The sequence below is a fragment of the Podarcis raffonei genome, chromosome 9, assembly GCF_027172205.1.
Source record: "Podarcis raffonei isolate rPodRaf1 chromosome 9, rPodRaf1.pri, whole genome shotgun sequence".
Taxonomy (NCBI): Eukaryota; Metazoa; Chordata; class Lepidosauria; order Squamata; family Lacertidae; genus Podarcis; species Podarcis raffonei.
Genome location: NC_070610.1, coordinates 41,968,902 through 41,987,377, shown reverse-complemented (window position 1 = coordinate 41,987,377; position 18,476 = coordinate 41,968,902). Strand labels below are relative to the sequence as shown.

General features: G+C 41.3%; 1 protein-coding gene across 5 annotated transcripts in view; it reads right to left on the bottom strand.

Moving 5' to 3' along the window:
- The window catches only part of SH3D19 (SH3 domain containing 19), a 66,013-nt gene that overhangs the window by 7,064 nt on the left and 40,473 nt on the right, over positions 1-18,476 (bottom strand). For 3 of the 5 annotated variants that reach the window (XM_053403127.1, XM_053403131.1, XM_053403130.1), the window contains 9 exons: positions 15,347-15,454; positions 13,430-13,542; positions 11,821-11,879; positions 8,707-8,965; positions 7,972-8,040; positions 7,741-7,881; positions 6,919-6,991; positions 5,675-5,805; positions 2,545-2,603 (listed from right to left, as the gene is read on the bottom strand). In XM_053403127.1, the coding sequence (XP_053259102.1) occupies positions 2,545-2,603; positions 5,675-5,805; positions 6,919-6,991; positions 7,741-7,881; positions 7,972-8,040; positions 8,707-8,965; positions 11,821-11,879; positions 13,430-13,542; positions 15,347-15,454 (1,012 nt within the window). The remainder of the gene's footprint in view (positions 1-2,544; positions 2,604-5,674; positions 5,806-6,918; positions 6,992-7,740; positions 7,882-7,971; positions 8,041-8,706; positions 8,966-11,820; positions 11,880-13,429; positions 13,543-15,346; positions 15,455-18,476) is intronic. The other 2 variants (XM_053403128.1, XM_053403129.1) reach the window with 2 other exon arrangements.

Genomic DNA, 18,476 nt, shown 5'->3' with positions numbered 1-18,476 from the left:
ACATGTATGGACTGACTGCTGACTTGAAAAAACAGCCTGCCTCCCATTGATGTTAAGCCCATTCCAGGGAATCTCTACACATATCTGACACGAACAGGTACTATGTAGATACAGCTGTCAAGCAATGCAGTAACTAGTCTTCAGTGAACTCAGGTTGTAAAGATGGCCGTAATGCTCAGACCTGAACAGCTGGTTTATATACAGTGGTACCTCTGGATGCGAATGGGATCCGTTCCGGAGCCCCATTCGCATCCAGAAGAGAATGCATCCACAAGTCTGCGGGTTGCAATTCGCTGCTTCCATGCATGTGTGTGACGTCATTTTGACCGTCTGCGCATGCACGAGCGGCAAAACCTGGAAGTAATGCGCTCCGCAGCACGCAAGCTGAAAATACTTATCCTGAAGCTACTTCAACCCGAGGTATGACTAATGCAAATTCTCACTGGGATCACGGGTGCAGGTGGGTGGCTGCATAGAAATCCATTTATGTAAACTGGGTAGTGCACAGACATTGCCTGCAGGAATTGATGCAACTACCTCAGTACAGAGCTCAACTTAACACTTAACATTTCTGCATGTGATTGCAAACCAGCCTACATGATCTCAATGTGGGTGGAAAGGTGAGATTTCCAAAGTGGCCCCAAACAAAGAAAACAATTCGTATTACATCCAGTTATTTGGCTCAGAACAGGAAGTGGAGATATGGTGGAAATCAACATTGCTTCTGTAATTCACAGCAGGCAAAGCAAGTACTATGAGCAGAAGGACAACCCATCACTTCGGGTCATAACCAGGCTGGAAAAATGAATTACTATTAATGCACCTGAGCCAGGAGTGGTTCCAAGGAAGCACTCCTGCCTTCATTCAAGCCAGCAGCCAGATAAGTGGGCAGGAAGGACTCATGGATTGGTTGGGAACAGTGGCGTAGCGTGGGTTGTCAGCACCCGGGGCAAGGCAAGTAATTTGCGCCCCCTAACCCGTGGATTTTAGCACTCGAGTGCGAGCGCCCCCCCAGATGTTGCGCCCGGTGCGGCCGGCGCCCCCTGCACCCCCCACGCTACGCCACTGGCTGGGAAGGGCATGAATTCTCTGGCTCATAAAATTTGAGGTGGGAAATAATTATTGGGCCATGATGTTTGATATTTTAAGTGACCGCTATAGCCCTGAGGTATCTATTTCCAAGCCAGAAAATTAAAAAAGTTTCAGTGATATCTCTAGTTTGTGTGCAGTTTGCAGTCTCTGTTTTCATCACTGGCTGAACAAAAAAGGATATCTGCAGAGCAAGCGGGGGTGTGAGACTAGCAACACAGTAAATTCAAAGTAAGGTATTGTTAAAGCCATGTTGGAGATGAGGGCAGATGACACTGAAATATTATTTTAATGACATTGGCAGCTGGTGGTTTATCTCCAGATTGATAACAAATGGAAATAATTAAAATCACTTTTTATCGTCTGAAATATAAAGTAAAATGTCCAGCCTTCTTAAATATTTTTCTTACTGTAGTGAAAATTCTAATAATAAATAAAAAGACAGATGTTCCCATTAACCTACTGAATGATTACTGTACACAATAAATAAATTTTCTACAAACTACCAAAGAATAATAAATTATAACTCGAGAGTTAAAAATGAAAAAGAATTGTAAAAAGTAATCCTATAGTAGGCAGACACTTTACAACTGAGTGTAATCAATCCAGTACCTTAATTGCAATTTTAAAATGCTATGTAACAATATTTCAAATGACAGATCCACTGTGTCACTGGATATATGCAAATGTTTTGATTTAGCAGGGACCTCACAGATACATAAGAAATTTGCAATTGTTACCTTCCTCACATAACTCAGTCTTTAATGAGAATCTTGATCAAAATAGGTTACTGTTTTTTACCTTCAGACATTTTATTGCCTATCTTCCGCAAGTACAGGCTCTACATCTAGAACAAATTAACATCAATCCTTGGAAAAACACGTTTGAGGGATGATGCCATCTGCCAGTTCCTTTAATCATTGCAAATCAAACTAATGTTTATATTCTGCACACAAAAAGCGCCTTGTTCCTTACCTTACGTTGTAATTGATTTTGAATTAACAATACTGATTTTTTAAAAAAAAGTACTTTGCAGGAATCAAGCAGCACAAAGTCAGGTGGAACATTTCCCACTGTATCATTTGTCTCACTAATCATACCTTCTGACACGACATGAGAGAGCCTAGAGTCCTGCTACATTTTTTTGTAATATCGTGGCATTTTAAGAAACTTGTGTGCTGGTGCATGAAGTCTTAGAATCAGGTTGCAGGTTTCATAGAAACCCTAGTGTGAGTGGAATGCATTTTTATTCATGTGGGTGTCTGATTCTTATTGCTATCTCGAGCTGTGGTCCCCTGTAAGATGTTAGACATTATTCCACATAATTCCATGACCCAGAAGAATAGAGGGGTGTGTGCGTATATGTGTGTGTGGAGCTGCAGCTGCTTTGTTGACAAAGCAGAACTCTGCTTGTGGTTCTCTAGACAGCTACTGCATACTGCTGTGAAAACTTACACGATACTGGAGGATGAAAAGTGCCCTTTTTTCCTGTTGCTTTCTCCTGGAATATCAACCTAGGAAGAAGACATAGGAAAATGTAAGTGTCTAGCTTCAGAGGTTTGCTCTGCTTTAAAAACAGAATTCTTAAAAATACAGACTTGCTTGATAAAACTGCAGTTCCACCTGCAGCCTTCATGTGGCAATGCTCAGTTATTAGAATGTTTCGGTCACGGATCAAAACCAAAGGGATTTCTTGCAGGATCAGTCTCTGATTCAATATTCTGGAAGACACACCATGTTCTATACTTTTTTTTTTGTTCCCAGTACCATACTTCAGTATCAACAGTCCTCTCTTGGCTGCACACACGACTGGCAGAAATCAGGACTGAGAGTACAGTAATTACATGCTGTTGCCTTTGGCTCCTTCTCCTAATTGATATTACAGTCTATTATCTGCTTGTTCGTGTCACAAAAGTCAGAATAATTATTCAGACATATCCATTCCAGGACTTTGATTTCCTGGATCTCACCATCTGCAAGCCAAAACAAATAAACATATGTCGCAAAGCCTACTACTTTATTCATACAAAAGCAGAATTTTAAGAAGATGGATGAAACAATCTATTATCCAGAGGCTCTCCCACTATGCATTTGGTTTTATACTCAAGGAGATATGCTATAAACAGTCATAGAAACCCTAGGGTGAGTGTTGTAAACTTTTACTGCAAAGCAATAACTGCTTCCAGAACCAATATTTCTTATTAGATGGCAGAATTGCAATCTCTTCTGCCACACATCAGGAAATCTATGTAAAATCTGTGTTCATTTCTGGTTTTGAATTCACCTGCCTAATAGAAATATTTTGGAATTATCAATGAATCTTCACCTAAATAGTTTCAATCTAAACAGTTGGAAATGGAAAATAATATTTAGACATACACACAAAGGAATTTTGCACTTCCACTGGCATCATAACAGTCCATGTCAAAATCTCAGGTGTGTTCACCCATTTACCTCAAAACCTGTGTTGGAAGCCTACATATTGTACGGAGATGGGTTTATTAGCAGCTCCATGAGGTCAATGCCATTATTTATGGCACTGCCATTATTTAAGGGATGCAGGTGGTGCTGTGGGTTAAACCACAGAGCCTAGGACTTGCCGATCAGAAGGTCGGCGGTTCAAATCCCCGTGACGGGGTGAGCTCCCGTTGCTTGGTCCCTGCTCCTGCCAACCTAGCAGTTCGAAAGCACGTCAAAATACAAGTAGATAAATAGGTACCTCCCCTCCTCCAGATGAATATTTTATTTATCTGCTGTACATGTATAGCAGGCACCCCAAGTTACCAAAAAAAGTAATTGCATGGAACAGGTGTCCAACTCCTATTTCAAATTGAGTTAAATATGTTAAACGTGAAAATATTGTGGAGAATGTGTAAACAGAAAAATTACTGAAATACACTCCAAATTCTAACAAGCGCATATGGCTAATGAATCCCAGTGTTCTCAGATGGGTTGAGCCAGGTTTTTTTCTGACTCACGTAGCTCCTTGGAGCATTTTGGTTATGGCCCTTGCTTCTTACTAAAACCAAATGTTTCTAAGGCTGGAAATACAGAATCTCTGCAAAAGACATGCTGCGACTTTCCCCCCTCTATCCTGAGACTGATGTTCAATCTTCCAATTTAAAATCTATTATTCTCTGTTGGTTAGACGTTGTGGGGCTGATAATGCCAAGGTTGCAGGTTCAATCCCCATATGGGACAGCAGCGTATTCCTACATTACAGGGGGCTGGATGAGCTGATCCTCAGGGTCCCTTCCAACTCTACAATACTATGATTCTAAAAACATCCCACCAACCCCCAAAGCATCCCCCCCTTCAGTAAACACATTTATGAACATTAGATAAAGCAGTCACTCTAGGCTCAGTTTTACAATTTATAGTTGTTTTCAGACCATCACAAGAGCAAATGATTGATAGATAAGACACACAGACAGACACACAGACGGACCCTGCAAAACAGATTGTTGTAGACAAGGGCACAGCTCGTTATACTTCCCCTACAGCAGCCTTTCTCAACCTGTGGGTCCCCAGATGTTGAACTACAACTCCCAATACCCCTAGATAGCAAGGCCAGAGCTCAGGAATGATGGGAGTTGTAGTCCAACAACATCTGGGGACCCACAGGTTGAGAACCGCTGTCCTACAGGAAGCAGGAAGCACTCTTCTGTTCCTCTCTTTTTTCTAAAGTTCTTAAATCCTTCAATGGATTCACAAGGTGTGGCGGTAAGGCACAAGGTGAATCGTGGAGCAGAAGCTAATAGTTTACTGTCCCTGAATGCTTGATAAATCATAGAGCAGCCGTAAGACTCTTGCAAGCTGCAATCTTCTGTTCCCCTGGCCACCAGTCATTCTGGATTCCTTTGCCTGTAGCCGGAGTGGCTAACCTGGAACCCCTCCAGATGTTTTTATATTCCAAGCTCCCATTATCCCTGACCACTGACCACACTTCCTGGAGCTGATGGAAGCTGGAGTCCAGAAACATCTGGACGGGCACAGGTTAGCCACTCCTGCTTTATAGTTGCACAAATAACAAACGCACGCAGAGTCCCTTAAATTACATCTTGTTTCTCCCAGTGCTGCATATTTTGGAACCCTGCTTGATACAACCACAGCATCAGCTGCAGAGAACTGGCTTTGTAAGATTTTGACATTCCCATTCCTTTTTTAGGAGATATACAGACACACTGAAGCCCGTAATGGGTGGCCATGTTATTTAAGTGTAGGAGTGGAAGACAATCTGATCTGATGTACCAAGAAGAAGCCCCAAAGTAACATGGCTGCTGTTGTGAGAAACTGCACAATATGCTCTTGGGTGATTTATGAACACACTTGAATTAAGTAAAGGATGTGTTCTCACTTAACTTGAAATTATCATGAAAATGATGCCCATAAACTGCCAGGCAGAGCTGCGAGATTAAATAGATTTGCTGCACCTCACAAGCAACTTGATATCTGGTTTTGTGCACTCAAGCAAGATTTATCTATATGGCATGCTCAATAAAATGCACAGGGGAGAAATTAAATTAGAACTGGGATGTGTACATAGATGGAATGCACCATATTTCACTGGAAGTGGCCTACTTACAATAACTTTGACAAAGCTGGCAGGAAAGATCCCTGTGCAATTCTTGCATTTTCCTCTGTACCACTCGTCATCTATTTTCTCCAGAAGATAAACGGTCTCTCCAGAATAGAGGTCCAAATCATCAGTATGTTCTGTGGACAACAAAAAATTATACCTGTTCATGTTGTAGCCTAGTATATTGAATATCGCTAAGAAAAGCCTCATTAAAAAAAAACACTGTATGCAAAAACAAGCCAGAGTTTGAAAAATACTATAACATAAACTACTTAGGGTTGGGAGTAGGGAGTATACTGGAGTTTGGAGCCAGCACAGCCCCTTACAATAGCACAGAGAGAGGAGCTAGGTTACATCTTCCCTATGAACATAAAACCTGCCTGCTAAATCAATGGGTCTAATTTACTTGGCTGCCATCCTATGATTCTAAATTTCCTCCCAATAGTCTACTAGGCATATTAATATCAACAAAATGAAGCCAATTATTTTCATTTAAAGGGGGGGTAATGGGGGGTGCAGGTGGAGTTTGGAAACTTTGGGGCAAGTCCTTCTGTGCTTACCTTCTTGCAATCCACAGAGTGTGCAGTTTAATTTAAGCCATGAACCATTTCTGTGTGTGTCTCTGGCAGTGCCAGAACATTACATCTACCCATGTTGTATGTCAAAACAGTAGTTGTGCACAAGAGGCAAGCTGCAGTAATTCGTACTGGGCCCTTTCCCCTGTTCTCCCATCTACCCATATATCTGACACCATGTCCCTCTGAAAACTTCCCACAAAGGAACCCCAGAAGCCTATCAAACCTGCGATGCCCACAGGCCGACCAGGTGTGTAACCGTGTTTATGGTTATCTAGCCATTTCTACAAAGGTAACTCAGTGAGTGACTCTGGGCATGGCAGAGCTGTGTACACTTTCTGCCTTACATGGGTATCCCTTCAATTTATTCTTCTTCATCCTCATCCCCTTTAAACTTTCTCACTTAGACACTGCATTGTGTCCCTTGCAGCAATCACTTTAGTTGTGTTTGCTTATAAGCAATAAACTGAAAACTATGAATGGAAACTGCTTCAAGCATGTTGCCGTTTCCCAGCAAGAAACAGCCTAGCACTGTCAATATGTTCTGGCATGCAGCAGAACCAGTAAACTAAAATCTGTAACTAAACTAAAATCTGTAAACATGATTCAAAAAGAAAGAAGAGCCCACAATTTTAACTGTTTCCATTTACACTGCTATCACTGAACTGCACTTACCTGCTAGAAAATCATGCAGCACTATCGCATGAGGAACACCTGGGTCGGAAATCTTCCGCATATTGTCCGAATCCTTAAAACACAGTAGATTTGGAAATTGTGATGCTTGGTGTTTGTTATTTGTTGGGAGCCCTAATTTCTGTGTGGATCATCCATCACTGACTTAAATATAACCTTCCACCGATTTATGTTGTTAGCTGTTAAGACATAAAATGTGGGGCCTGCTTCTTTTCTCATTTAATCTGGATTTTAATACCACCTGATCTCATTGAAAATCAATGATCTTAAACCAGCGCAGTACATGCATCAGCGAAAAGAAAATCGCATCTCTGAAAACTGCAAGCCGCTGCTTTGCTACTGTAAATGAGATGTGTGCCTGTCTAAGCCTTTTCCTTATTTGCAAAGTTTTCTAACTAATTCTCAGATAGGCTAACTCCAGAGCACCAACAATAACAGTAAATCCCCTTGGGAAGTATGAGCAAAAGATGCTGACCATTTCAAAACACAATATCCATTTTAATTTGTTAAGAGCCACAGATAAAGGCCTCTTGGTATATTTCTAAGAGTAACCTAATAGCACGAGATGCTTAACATCCTATACTAAGATAATAAAATTATGTTTTGGATTAGGATTTACCAACTGCTGTTCCAGTGAAATGGTGTTGCCCTGGAGTAAGAAATTTTAAAATACAAAGCATGCTAGGATCTTGCAGAAATGTATAGGAAGCTATAGGCTCTGTGCAGAACAGCTCTCGATAATTGTCTATATTTTCTAATTCGTTTCAACTGGGCAGTTTTTGATACGTATATTAAAATTCATACCCTCTGTCTGCTTTTCAAACTCTCATCCAGTGGAGTTATTATCTGCATCTGGGATGAATGAACTTTGCCAGTTTCTTCACCCTTTTGACATTCAATGATGCTGTTGTCAACATGGTCCACCAGCAGAAGCACATCCCCACGCTTTAAAGTTAACAAAAGGCCATTAGATGGTTCATGATTCAGCAAGCAGCATGTGCATATGCATGAATAAGCCACAAGAAAGAGCTTTACCTTGCAAGAGAGATGGCTGGGATCTTGTGGAGAGATATCTTCCTTGGCGATTCCATGAGGCACAGGAAGCTTAAGACAAATAACTCAAACGTTTCAGTCCAAAAATAGCTCCTGTCAATTTGCTACACAACTTAATGTTTTATTACATATTGTAAAGAAAGAAAATCAAAATACATTTTAAGCATTTTAAATAAAATATGCAATATATTTTAAAAGCATTAAGCATTTGAAAGATACAGAATCAACCATATTTTTGGAGCATAATTTTTTGTGCGAAAACTGCAGTGTATTACCGTATTTTTTTGCTCTATAAGACGCACCAGACCATAAGAAGCACCAAGTTTTTGGAGGAGGAAAACAAGGAAACAAATATTCTGAATCCCAGAAGCCAGAACAGCAAGAGCGATCCCTCTTGCTGTTCTGGCTTCTGGGATAGCTGCACAGCCTGCATTCGCTCCATAAGATGCATACACATTTCCCCTTACTTTTTAGGAGGGAAAAAGTGAGTCTTATAGAGCAAAAATACAGCAATTCATTGTTTGTCTGTTTGCTTATTTCTTAAAAATGTGTCTATCCTGCCGTTCATCATAAGATCTCAGGGTGAGGAACAATAACACTTATTTTAAAACCCACAGATCCATTAAACAACCTAAAAGCAGATAACATTACTATTTACATAAGTTACGAAACAATAGGGTGGCTTCTATCAAACCCCAATTTTGTTCTTTTCCTCACCATGTATTTACTGTAGAGAGGATGGCCTGGCTTGGGTCGAGGAGGTAAAGCTGGGTCTTGATTTTTAGCAGTATCGTTCTTTGTTCTCTTGCCTCCTGGCCCTGATTTGCCTGGTTGTTTATAGAGATTCACGTCAGATGATGAGCGAGAAAATCTCCCCTTTTGCAATGAGGCCTTGGTAGACTTTGGTGGTGGTGGCCTTCCAGGGGCACCCTTAGGTGGAGGAGGTCGAGCTGGTGTGGTTTTTCCATCACCAGGCCTAGAAGTTACACAGACAACAAGGAATATAAACCATATAACAGAAAGCATAGTTCATTCAGATATGTAGAAAAATACTTCAGGGCTGGATTATCTGAAACTACTAGAAAAAAAGCAAGAAGCATTTTTTGAGGGGGCAGTGGACAATCATTGCAATATCCCCAATAGCCTAGTCTCTTAAACAGAAAATTCAATTTCTGCTGACCAGTTTTGATTACAGACAACCAGCTATTGCAGGAAGGCAGACCATAATTAAAGAGCTTTGTTTGAAGCTGCCGAGGGCAGTTATGTGACCATGTCTGAGCTGCCTCATGTGCAAGCTTGCTGAACCAGCTAGACAGAATATCAGATTATAAACAGTTAGAAAGAATGTTTACACCATACAGTGGTACCTTGGTTCTCAAACGCCTTGGTACTCAAACAACTTGGAACCCAAACACTGCAAACCTGGAAGTAGGTATTCCGGTTTGCGAACTGTTTTCGGAAGCCGAACGTGCTCCATTTTGAGTGTTACGCTTCTGCTTTGAGTGCCACACTTCCGTTTTGAGTGTTACGCTGAGGTCTGTCTGTTTTTGCTATTTATTTTACATTTTTGTAGCTCTTTTTTGTGTGTGTGTTTTTGTGACTGTGTGGAAACCAGTTCAGCTACTGACTGATTGATTGTGTGATTGCAGTACATTGTTTATTGCTTTCATTTTGTGGATCAATGGTCTTGTTAGATAGTAAAATTCATGTGAAATTGCTGTTTTAGGGGTTGTTTTTAAAAGTCTGGAACAGATTAATCCATTTTGCATTACTTTCTATGGGAAAGCACGCCTTGGTTTTGGAATGGAGTTCCGGAACAGATTAAGTTTGAGAACCCAGGTACCACTAGACTGGTAAATATGTTCCCATCTACTGAAGTATTTAAAACACCATAGGAACAAATAGGTTTTTAGCTCACAAATGTCATTCTGCTGGCCACTAAACAATTTGATTGATATGAGCTACTGGGAAATTGTCAAAATAGTACAGTGGTACCTCGGGTTACAGACGCTTCAGGTTACAGACTCTGCTAACCCAGAAATAGTACCGCAGGTTAAGAACTTTGGTTCTGGATGAGAACAGAAATCATGCTCTGGCGGCGCGGCAGCAGCAGGAGGCCCCATTAGCTAAAATGGTACCTCAGGTTAAGAACAGTTTCAGGTTAAGAACGGACCACTGGAACGAATTAAGTTCTTAACCCGAGGTACCACTGTAATAAGTAAGAATAACTTGGCAGGGCTTTGATATGTATTTTTACAGCGTTCATTTCAATAATGATACCTGTTGTGCCTAATTCTCTATATTTGACCAGGGAAGTTGCACAACATCATAAAAAAAAATTCCTTATAATCCTTAAAACATTTAAAACTACTTCTCTAAAAATATTAAAAGAACATTGCCACCATGTTAAACATATTTTAAATACAAACTGTTTAAGCAAAAAGGAGAGATGCAAAGTATATATTTATTACGATCTTAACAAACACAAAAGCAACAGGTTAAACGTGTAATATAACAAAGCTGACAAAAGAGAGAGAGAGAGAGAAAGAAAGAAAGAAAGAAAGAAAGAAAGAAAGCCATGCTTATATCAACAGCAACAATGACTCATCTCCTTTGGGATTAGCCGAGTCTTCCTGCAACAACGCTCTCGGGTTTACTCCTATTATCATCACTCCTGCAACTTAAGATTTCGGAGCTGAAAGACAGCTCTGTCTTCTTGCTATGCAAGACTGGACTGATCCAGTTCCATGATCGGTTCAAGCTGTCTAATGCAGGATAGTTATGTCAGAAGAGCAGTGATACACTTTCTAATTTACTGTATCCTTGCTTGGAATAGCTGGCCGAACAGTTTATCTGCTACAGAGTCGAACGTCATAAAAGCTTCCCTAGGGCGCAATTCCTATGTTGCACTAGCACTATGTTACCAATTTGAAAGTGGAATCATATAAATGCTGTTCTGCTTTGTGTGGAAGGAGCTCCCCACGTGGGGAGCTCCTGAAAAAGGAGGACTGCACTGGCAAGGCTGAAATCATGAGGATCCTGTTTCGAAGCAGCTTCATGCAAGCAGCTTCCCATGTGTAACAGTGTTTATATGATTTGGTTTTTCAATAATATATATAACCAGAGTGTTCTTTTCTGGGTTGCTCTCAAACTGAGCAACTTACTATTAGATGCACCCCTATTGCTGTCTAATTCATACTTGGCCAATAGTAATCTGCTGCTATTCCTAGCTATAGAAAGAGGCAAGTGTATCAGGCTAAACCATGGGATAGCACTAGTGCATGAACTGGAACAAGCCCAAACAAAGCCTCTGGTTTAGACATTTCTCCCTGGGAGAAGAACACTGCCAGAATTTAGTTACACCTTCGCAAAATGTTAACTTAGTTTTGCATTTGAACCAGAGGTTGTGGCAAAAGGTAGTTTAATTATTCCTGTCCCCCCTGAGCAAAACCAGTTGGGCATGCAGTATTCTCCATCTAATATTCCCTTATACATTTCAAGGGAGCCTGGGATAGCTCTGACTTTGCTAATGTAAGGGGACAAAAGAGAGAGGAACAGCAGGAGTTCATATTCCACTCAAGAGGTAGTGTCAACAGTATAGAGGGTTCATTGCCATTGCAGTTAAAAGGAAATGAAACTGTTGCAGTGCGAAAAATGATTTGAATGCATTCTTATGATGGATCAGTGACCATGACCAATGCATGAACTACACACACACACACACACACACACACACACGAACTAGGCAGCATCTTTACTACACCAAGGCTTTTCCCCATCTCTTTCTACTCCTTTTTGTATGGTTATTGGACAAATTGATACTTTACTCACCTTGGGGGCATTATGGGTTCATTCTTTGATGACTGTTTCAAACTAGAATGCTCAGATTCCTATTGGAATATAAAATATGCATTATTATTTGGACAGCATGATTTGAAAGTTCAACATTATTATTATTTCAAAGGAAAACTTAAATTAAGATTTCACTACAGAGATTTTATTATTTGTCCCCCCCCCCCGAGGGACTCCTGGTGAATATTAGAACAACTTGTGCTATTAGTATTTTGAGAGATGTAGGGCAACTATTTGAGAATAAAATGTATAAAGCCCATTTAATGTCTCTAAGTATGCTGAAGAATTGATGCTTTTGAATGACAGTGCTGGAGGAGACTCTTGAGAGTCCCATGGACTGCAAGAAGATCAAGCCTATCCATTCTGAAGGAAATCAGCCCGGAGTGCTCACTGGAAGGACAGATCCTGAAGCTGAGGCTCCAATACTTTGGCCACCTCATGGGAAGAGAAGACTCCCTGGAAAAGACCCTGATGTTGGGAAAGATTGAGGGCACAAGGAGAAGGGGACGACAGAGGACGAGATGGTTGGACAGTGTTCTCGAAGCTACTAACATGAGTTTGACCAAACTGCAGGAGGCAGCAGAAGACAGGAGTGCCTGGCGTGTTCTGGTCCATGGGGTCATGGAGAGTCAGGCACAACTAAACAACAACAACAACAAGTATGTCTAATGTTGTACAATAATCCAATGTGACTGAAGAAAAGCTAGTGCCAAATTCTTCCCTAGTGAAGAAAAGAATAATATCTTCCATCTTTGTGATATTCAGTGGGGCAGTGGGGTGGGGTGGGGTGGTGGACAGAAGATCTTTCTTTCTAAAGAGATATGATGCACTTTCAAAATGGTAAGTGGAATTAGTTCAAAGAAATCACATTAGAGATAAAAATTATTAGTAGAACTTTGTGTATTACTGTAGGATATGGGGACAGCCCTCGCTGAAGAAAGGAAACAGAAACTACAAATGATACAACTGTATTTTTCCAACACAGAGAATGGCCTTCTGTATCAAAGCAATGTGTTTCCATGCTGATAGCCAAGGCATCCTTTCTTTTCTGAGGTAAAAATAGTTGATGCCTTCATTCTCATACCAACTCCCATCAGCCCCTGCCAGCATGGCCAAAGGTCAGGCTTGGATGGGCCTGTAGTCCAACAACATATGGAGGGGCTCTATGCTGGTGACACCTACAATAGAAGATCTCACACCAGTACATTAATGTGCTCTGACACACAGCTTGGGACTTTATGGTCTAGCATAACACGGTTGTAAAAGAGAAATTAAACCAAGATGGAATCATGGAGCTGTGTGTGTCATCCTGTAAGCTACAGGATATACATACATACATATCCATGGAGGAATTTCAGAGCTATGGCAACTCCAAGAGATGGCTATTCACCCTCTACTTGAAGACCCCCAGCAAGAAGGAGCCCACCACCACCTTTCTAAGTAAATGGTTTAATTGTTGAACTGCTCTTATGATTAAGCATTCTCTCCTAAAGTTCAACAGAAAACAATTTAGAGTCTTAATTCTCAAAATGGCACCTTATGTACAAAAGGATAATTCAAAGATTATAAGCAAAGAAGAATGAGTTACCACATTTTTTGTTGCTTTGTTGTTATTGGGTTTTCCAGCCGAAACGCCAGATGTGTTCCCTATTGGTTTTTCTGTAGGAAGTGGAGGAGGGCTCTCTGGAACTTCATTTAAAGCTGAAAAAATATTAGTGCTTTTATAAACATCGCCATAAACATCATACAGATACACTAAAAAACATAAACATCAGTGGATCTGATCGATCAAACAGAATCACAACATCTCTTTGAAAAGATAGATCCTTCATCCTGGCCAGGGGGTTTCACCATTTCAAGAAATGACACATGAACACCACAACAAAACCAATGACCCATGTACAAAAAGGTATGGACCTCTTCACTAGGGATACGGACGCACTGGTGAGGATACATTATGTCAGACTTTCCAACAGATGCTGGAGTGGGTCATAGAGATAGTACTCCACACCTCCCATTTCAGAACTATAAAGACTGTGTCTTTCACAAATGAACTGCCTGTTTCCTCTTGCTATCAGAGCACGACTGTTTTCCTGGGCCAGAGGACAGTAACGAGGATGGTGCTGTGGGTTAAACCACAGAACCTAGGGCTTGCCAATCAGAAGGTTGGTGGTTCGAATCCCCGTGACGGGGTGAGCTCCCGTTGCTCGGTCCCTGCTCCTGCCAACCTAGCAGTTCAAAAGCACGTCAAAGTGCAAGTAGATAAATAGGTACTGCTCCGGCGGGAAGGTAAACGGCATTTCCGTGCGCTGCTCTGGTTCGCCAGAAGCAGTTTATTCATGCTGGCCACATGACCCGGAAGCTGTATGCCGGCTCCCTCGGCCAATAAAGCAAGAGGAGCACCGCAGCCCCAGAGTCGTCTGCGACTGGACCCAATGGTCAGGGGTCCCTTTACCTTTACGAGGGGCATAAAGCTATAGCAAGAAACGTAGATCATCAAGATCTGAAGGGACAAATATATAGGATGATTTTTTTCCCCTTATGGAAAAAAGGAAAATGTAACCACAAACATAACTGGCACATGGTCAAATATTCCACTTTCAAACTTTGGTTGTATGCTACCAAATATATGCAGTGACTTTGAACTCTTTGGATAAAGAGCAAGGATAAACACCTGACAAATAAAAATAAAATACTCAGTATTTATAGTGTTGTTCAGTCAACCTGAACTTGAAAAAAGAATGGAGTTTTGTTTAAATGTCACTCTAAAGACCCTAGAAATGGAGGTATCGTTCTAATGAAGGCAGATGTGCATGTTGCTAAGCAACAGCTCACTGCATGGAATGAACTCTAAGACAGAATAGGTATGTTTTAAGGTATCTCTACCCAGAAGCCTTTCACTGTTCTGTCATTATGAGAAAGCTTTTGCTAAATCTTTACAGCAGTGCACTAAGGAATAAAGGAGACGCACAGCTCTTAGTAAGCTGCTTTTTGTCAGGCCAGACTATTTGTCCTCCTGGCCCAGAACTGTCTACTTTGACAATCAGTGACTCTCAAAGGTCTCAGCAGAGGTCTTTCCTGTAAACTTAAACTGCAGATGCCAAAGATTGAACCTACGACCTTTTGCATACAAAGCTTGCGCTCTGTGACTGAGCAATGATCTCTCCATGTGTTAGAAAACTAGCATTGTGCAAGGAACTGTGCAAGAAGTCTCAGCATATGCCAGTGGCGTGCAATTCCTAAATTAAACCACTGCATAATACAGCCGAAAAATGTTAAGTGCTAGGGGTGGCATCCAATGTAATGTCAGCATACTTCCACTTCTGCAGCAGAGTCCTTTCTCTCTTCCACCCCCAATCCTTCTGTGCCCGACTCAAATTTGCTCTGGATGGTCCCCCCCAACCCTCCAGAGCAGATTTTTTAGGAGACATTGGGGCCTGTAGGGGAAGAGAAAATCTGTTCTGCTCACAGACAAATATAATTGGATTTCACCCTTGGATGTTACCTTTTGTTGGTTTAGCTGGGATTCGGATCACAGTGGGTTTGCGCACAACAGCTGGTTGAACCGCCTGTTCTTTTGCAGGCTCTTGTTTGGAGGGCAAAGTGACAACATCTAAGGAAAACACAAAATTCAGCATGTTATCTTGCTCCAGTTCCAAAGAAAATGCCATAAACTTCATTCATTATGGAAATGTTGCTGAAAGGATAAATCTGTACCCTTACTGTACATTAATTCTGTAGCCATCTTGACTGTGAAGACATGCAGAGGTTTTTGTATGGGGGGAGGGTTACCCCTGAAGACAATCCTACCCTTTGTTCCTGAATGTCTGCTGAAGGTCACCTATGGCTCTCTCATTTGAACTAAATCTATGTTGCTGTATCAAATGATTCTGTGGGGTAAAACTAATTGATTTACTTTTGTCATTTCCATTTCCAGAACTGGATTAGTGACAAAAACTGGCTTGTAAACAACTCTAAATACAGTCATACCTCGGGTTACAGACGCTTCAGGCTGAGTTTTTTCGGGTTACGGACCACCGAAACCCGAAAGTACCGGAACGGGTTACTTCCGGGTTTCAGAGGTTGCGCATGTGCAGAAGCGCTAAATCGCGCTTTGCGCATGCACAGAAGTGCCAAATTGCAACCCGCGTGTGCGCAGATGCGTCGCTGTGGGTTGTGAACATGAATCCCGCATGGATCACATTCGCAACCCGAGCGTCCACTGTAAAACAAAACGTTGAACATAGGAGGCTGTCTTATAGTGTGTCCAGACCAGGCCCGGGCAGGGGGGCAGGCAGCCGGGTATACTTGCCCCAGGCCTCAGAGGGCTAAGTTGGCTGGGGGCTCTTGCCAGGGACCGGCTGCATTTTTGTGTTGAGTTTATAACTTTATTCTAACAAGCCTACAACCCTGCCGTCCCTGGCTGGGCCTCAGACAAGCTCTGCATGGGCCTGAGTCAGGCCACTAGTTCATCTTGCTCAGTACTGTCTAAAGTGACCAGCAGCAGCTTTGCAAGATTTCAGGCAGGGTTCTCTCCCAGCTTGACCTGAAGATGCCAAGGATGGAACCTGGGGCCTCCTGTATCCAAGGCAGGTGCTCTACCACTGAGCTATGGCTCCTCCTAAGAGATCTATCGCTCTGAGTGCCTTTGGGAGGAAGGGAAGCATGTACACTGAATTAATTATGAGTGATATGCTCAGGGCTTCCGTCCTAAGAGGAATTTCCACTGCCCTGCCTTTCTGTTCTCCTTCTCCAATTGACACCTAACAATCCATGGCTAAGGATCATTGTGCTATATTTACTAGCAGCTTTATCAAGTTTTTTGGGGTGTTTTTTTTAAAGAGTTTTGTTTATTTCTGCAAACCTTGGGATTTCTCTGAACATGCTGATATCTCCTTATTTCTCGTGGGTGGTGGGTTTTATAATTAAGTGTATAATTATGCAGCTGTTGTAATTTAGATATTATATTTTATGTGAGAGAATCATTGGGAATTTTGGTTATTATGTATATATGTTAAGTTTCAATAAAGATATTTGGGGGTGGGGAAAGATATCTCCTTATTTCTCAGTGGATCCATTTTAAACTTCATTCCTGTTGGCACTTGCCATCTAAGTGTGTTATGAGAGAGACGAATGCAGCTGCAAACAAAGGGGCTGGCAACCTATAAATACTCAGTGCTATCTTGAGCACAATCCATAAAAATGAGAAAGCAAAATGCTTAATGCACTCGATAAAGACTTTTCTCTAGCAATAATCTGATTCTATTTAGGAGTGTGAACCTCACACAGGTTGGAGCTGACTACCTTTACTAACAAAGGGTTATTACTGTATGAAGCTTTGAGAGCACAGTGTAAGACTAAGAAGGGGCAGTATGCAATTTTCCTAAGAAGTATTCCCCGCCCCCAAATGCTTTTTGCCACATTTCTATAAGATATTAAGGTGCTTCCTATCTTTCCTACAGACTACAGATGCAGAATATCCTACCATCTTTCAGTGTGCTCTATTCCTATTTTGGCACCATTATCTAGATCAGAAATGGAGAAACCTGTAGCCTTCTAGATGTTGTTGAATTATAGTTCTCATGACCTCCAACCATTGGCGGTGCTGGCTGGGGCTATTGGCAGTTTGAGTCCAGCAATATCTGGAAGACCACATGTTTGCCACTGCTGAGCAAGACACACTGAGCTCCCTGCCCTATGCATAGCAACAAGCACAAACAATAACCCCACAGTATTATAATAATTATTATATCACAATTTAATTTTTTCACAACCATGGTGCCCAAGACTTCTAGTCACCACCTCTCTGCAAAATATATGCTGACTATGATGAGAGAAGGTGCATATGGCTTTTCTCCTTCAGTACACTGCTCTGCGATGCATGTTCCATTTCCATATTTAATCTGATTTAGAAGTACAGCAATAAAAAAAACAAAAAACACCATTAGACTCAAGGTACCGGTTTCAAGTATATACAAAAAACCATTAACAGTTCATTTCCTGCTGTAATCTGCCAAGGCCTCATTAAGGCAATAAGGAAAGGAAGTTGTAGTACATCAAAATTCCATCTACTTATTCACTGCACAGGACATAATAAGAACACACAATCCTTAAACATCATTAATACAGACTCATTTGTGACAACTATACCCTATTACCAGCGCAGATTTACAACCCACACAACTGAAAGCATTTAGTAGTAAATGAGGCAAGAAGCTAAAATAGCCTCCCCCCTTCAGTTTTGAAAACACATTCTCTGCATGAAATCTACACAATATTATTGGGGGAGGGGAACCATATGGCCCCTATAAAGTATTTGGAAAACTATGAGCAAGATCCTATTGCAGCATCTGATGTGTAAATAGAATGTCCCCTCCCTCCTGTGCACCCCTAAAATCTGCTGCAGAGCATTAGGGGACCCTCCAAAGCAGGTTGGGAGGTGGGGAAAGTTCTCGTTTGCTGGCGTGACACTGGATCTTGTCCTGTATGTTTCTTCAAATAAGAAAGAGTGCCACTTCCCAAGAAACAATTGGAAGTGCATATTATTATTATTATTATTATTATTATTATTATTATTATTTGGAAGGTACATACTACTACTACGGCTGCTACTACTATTGTCTACTTGATTTATT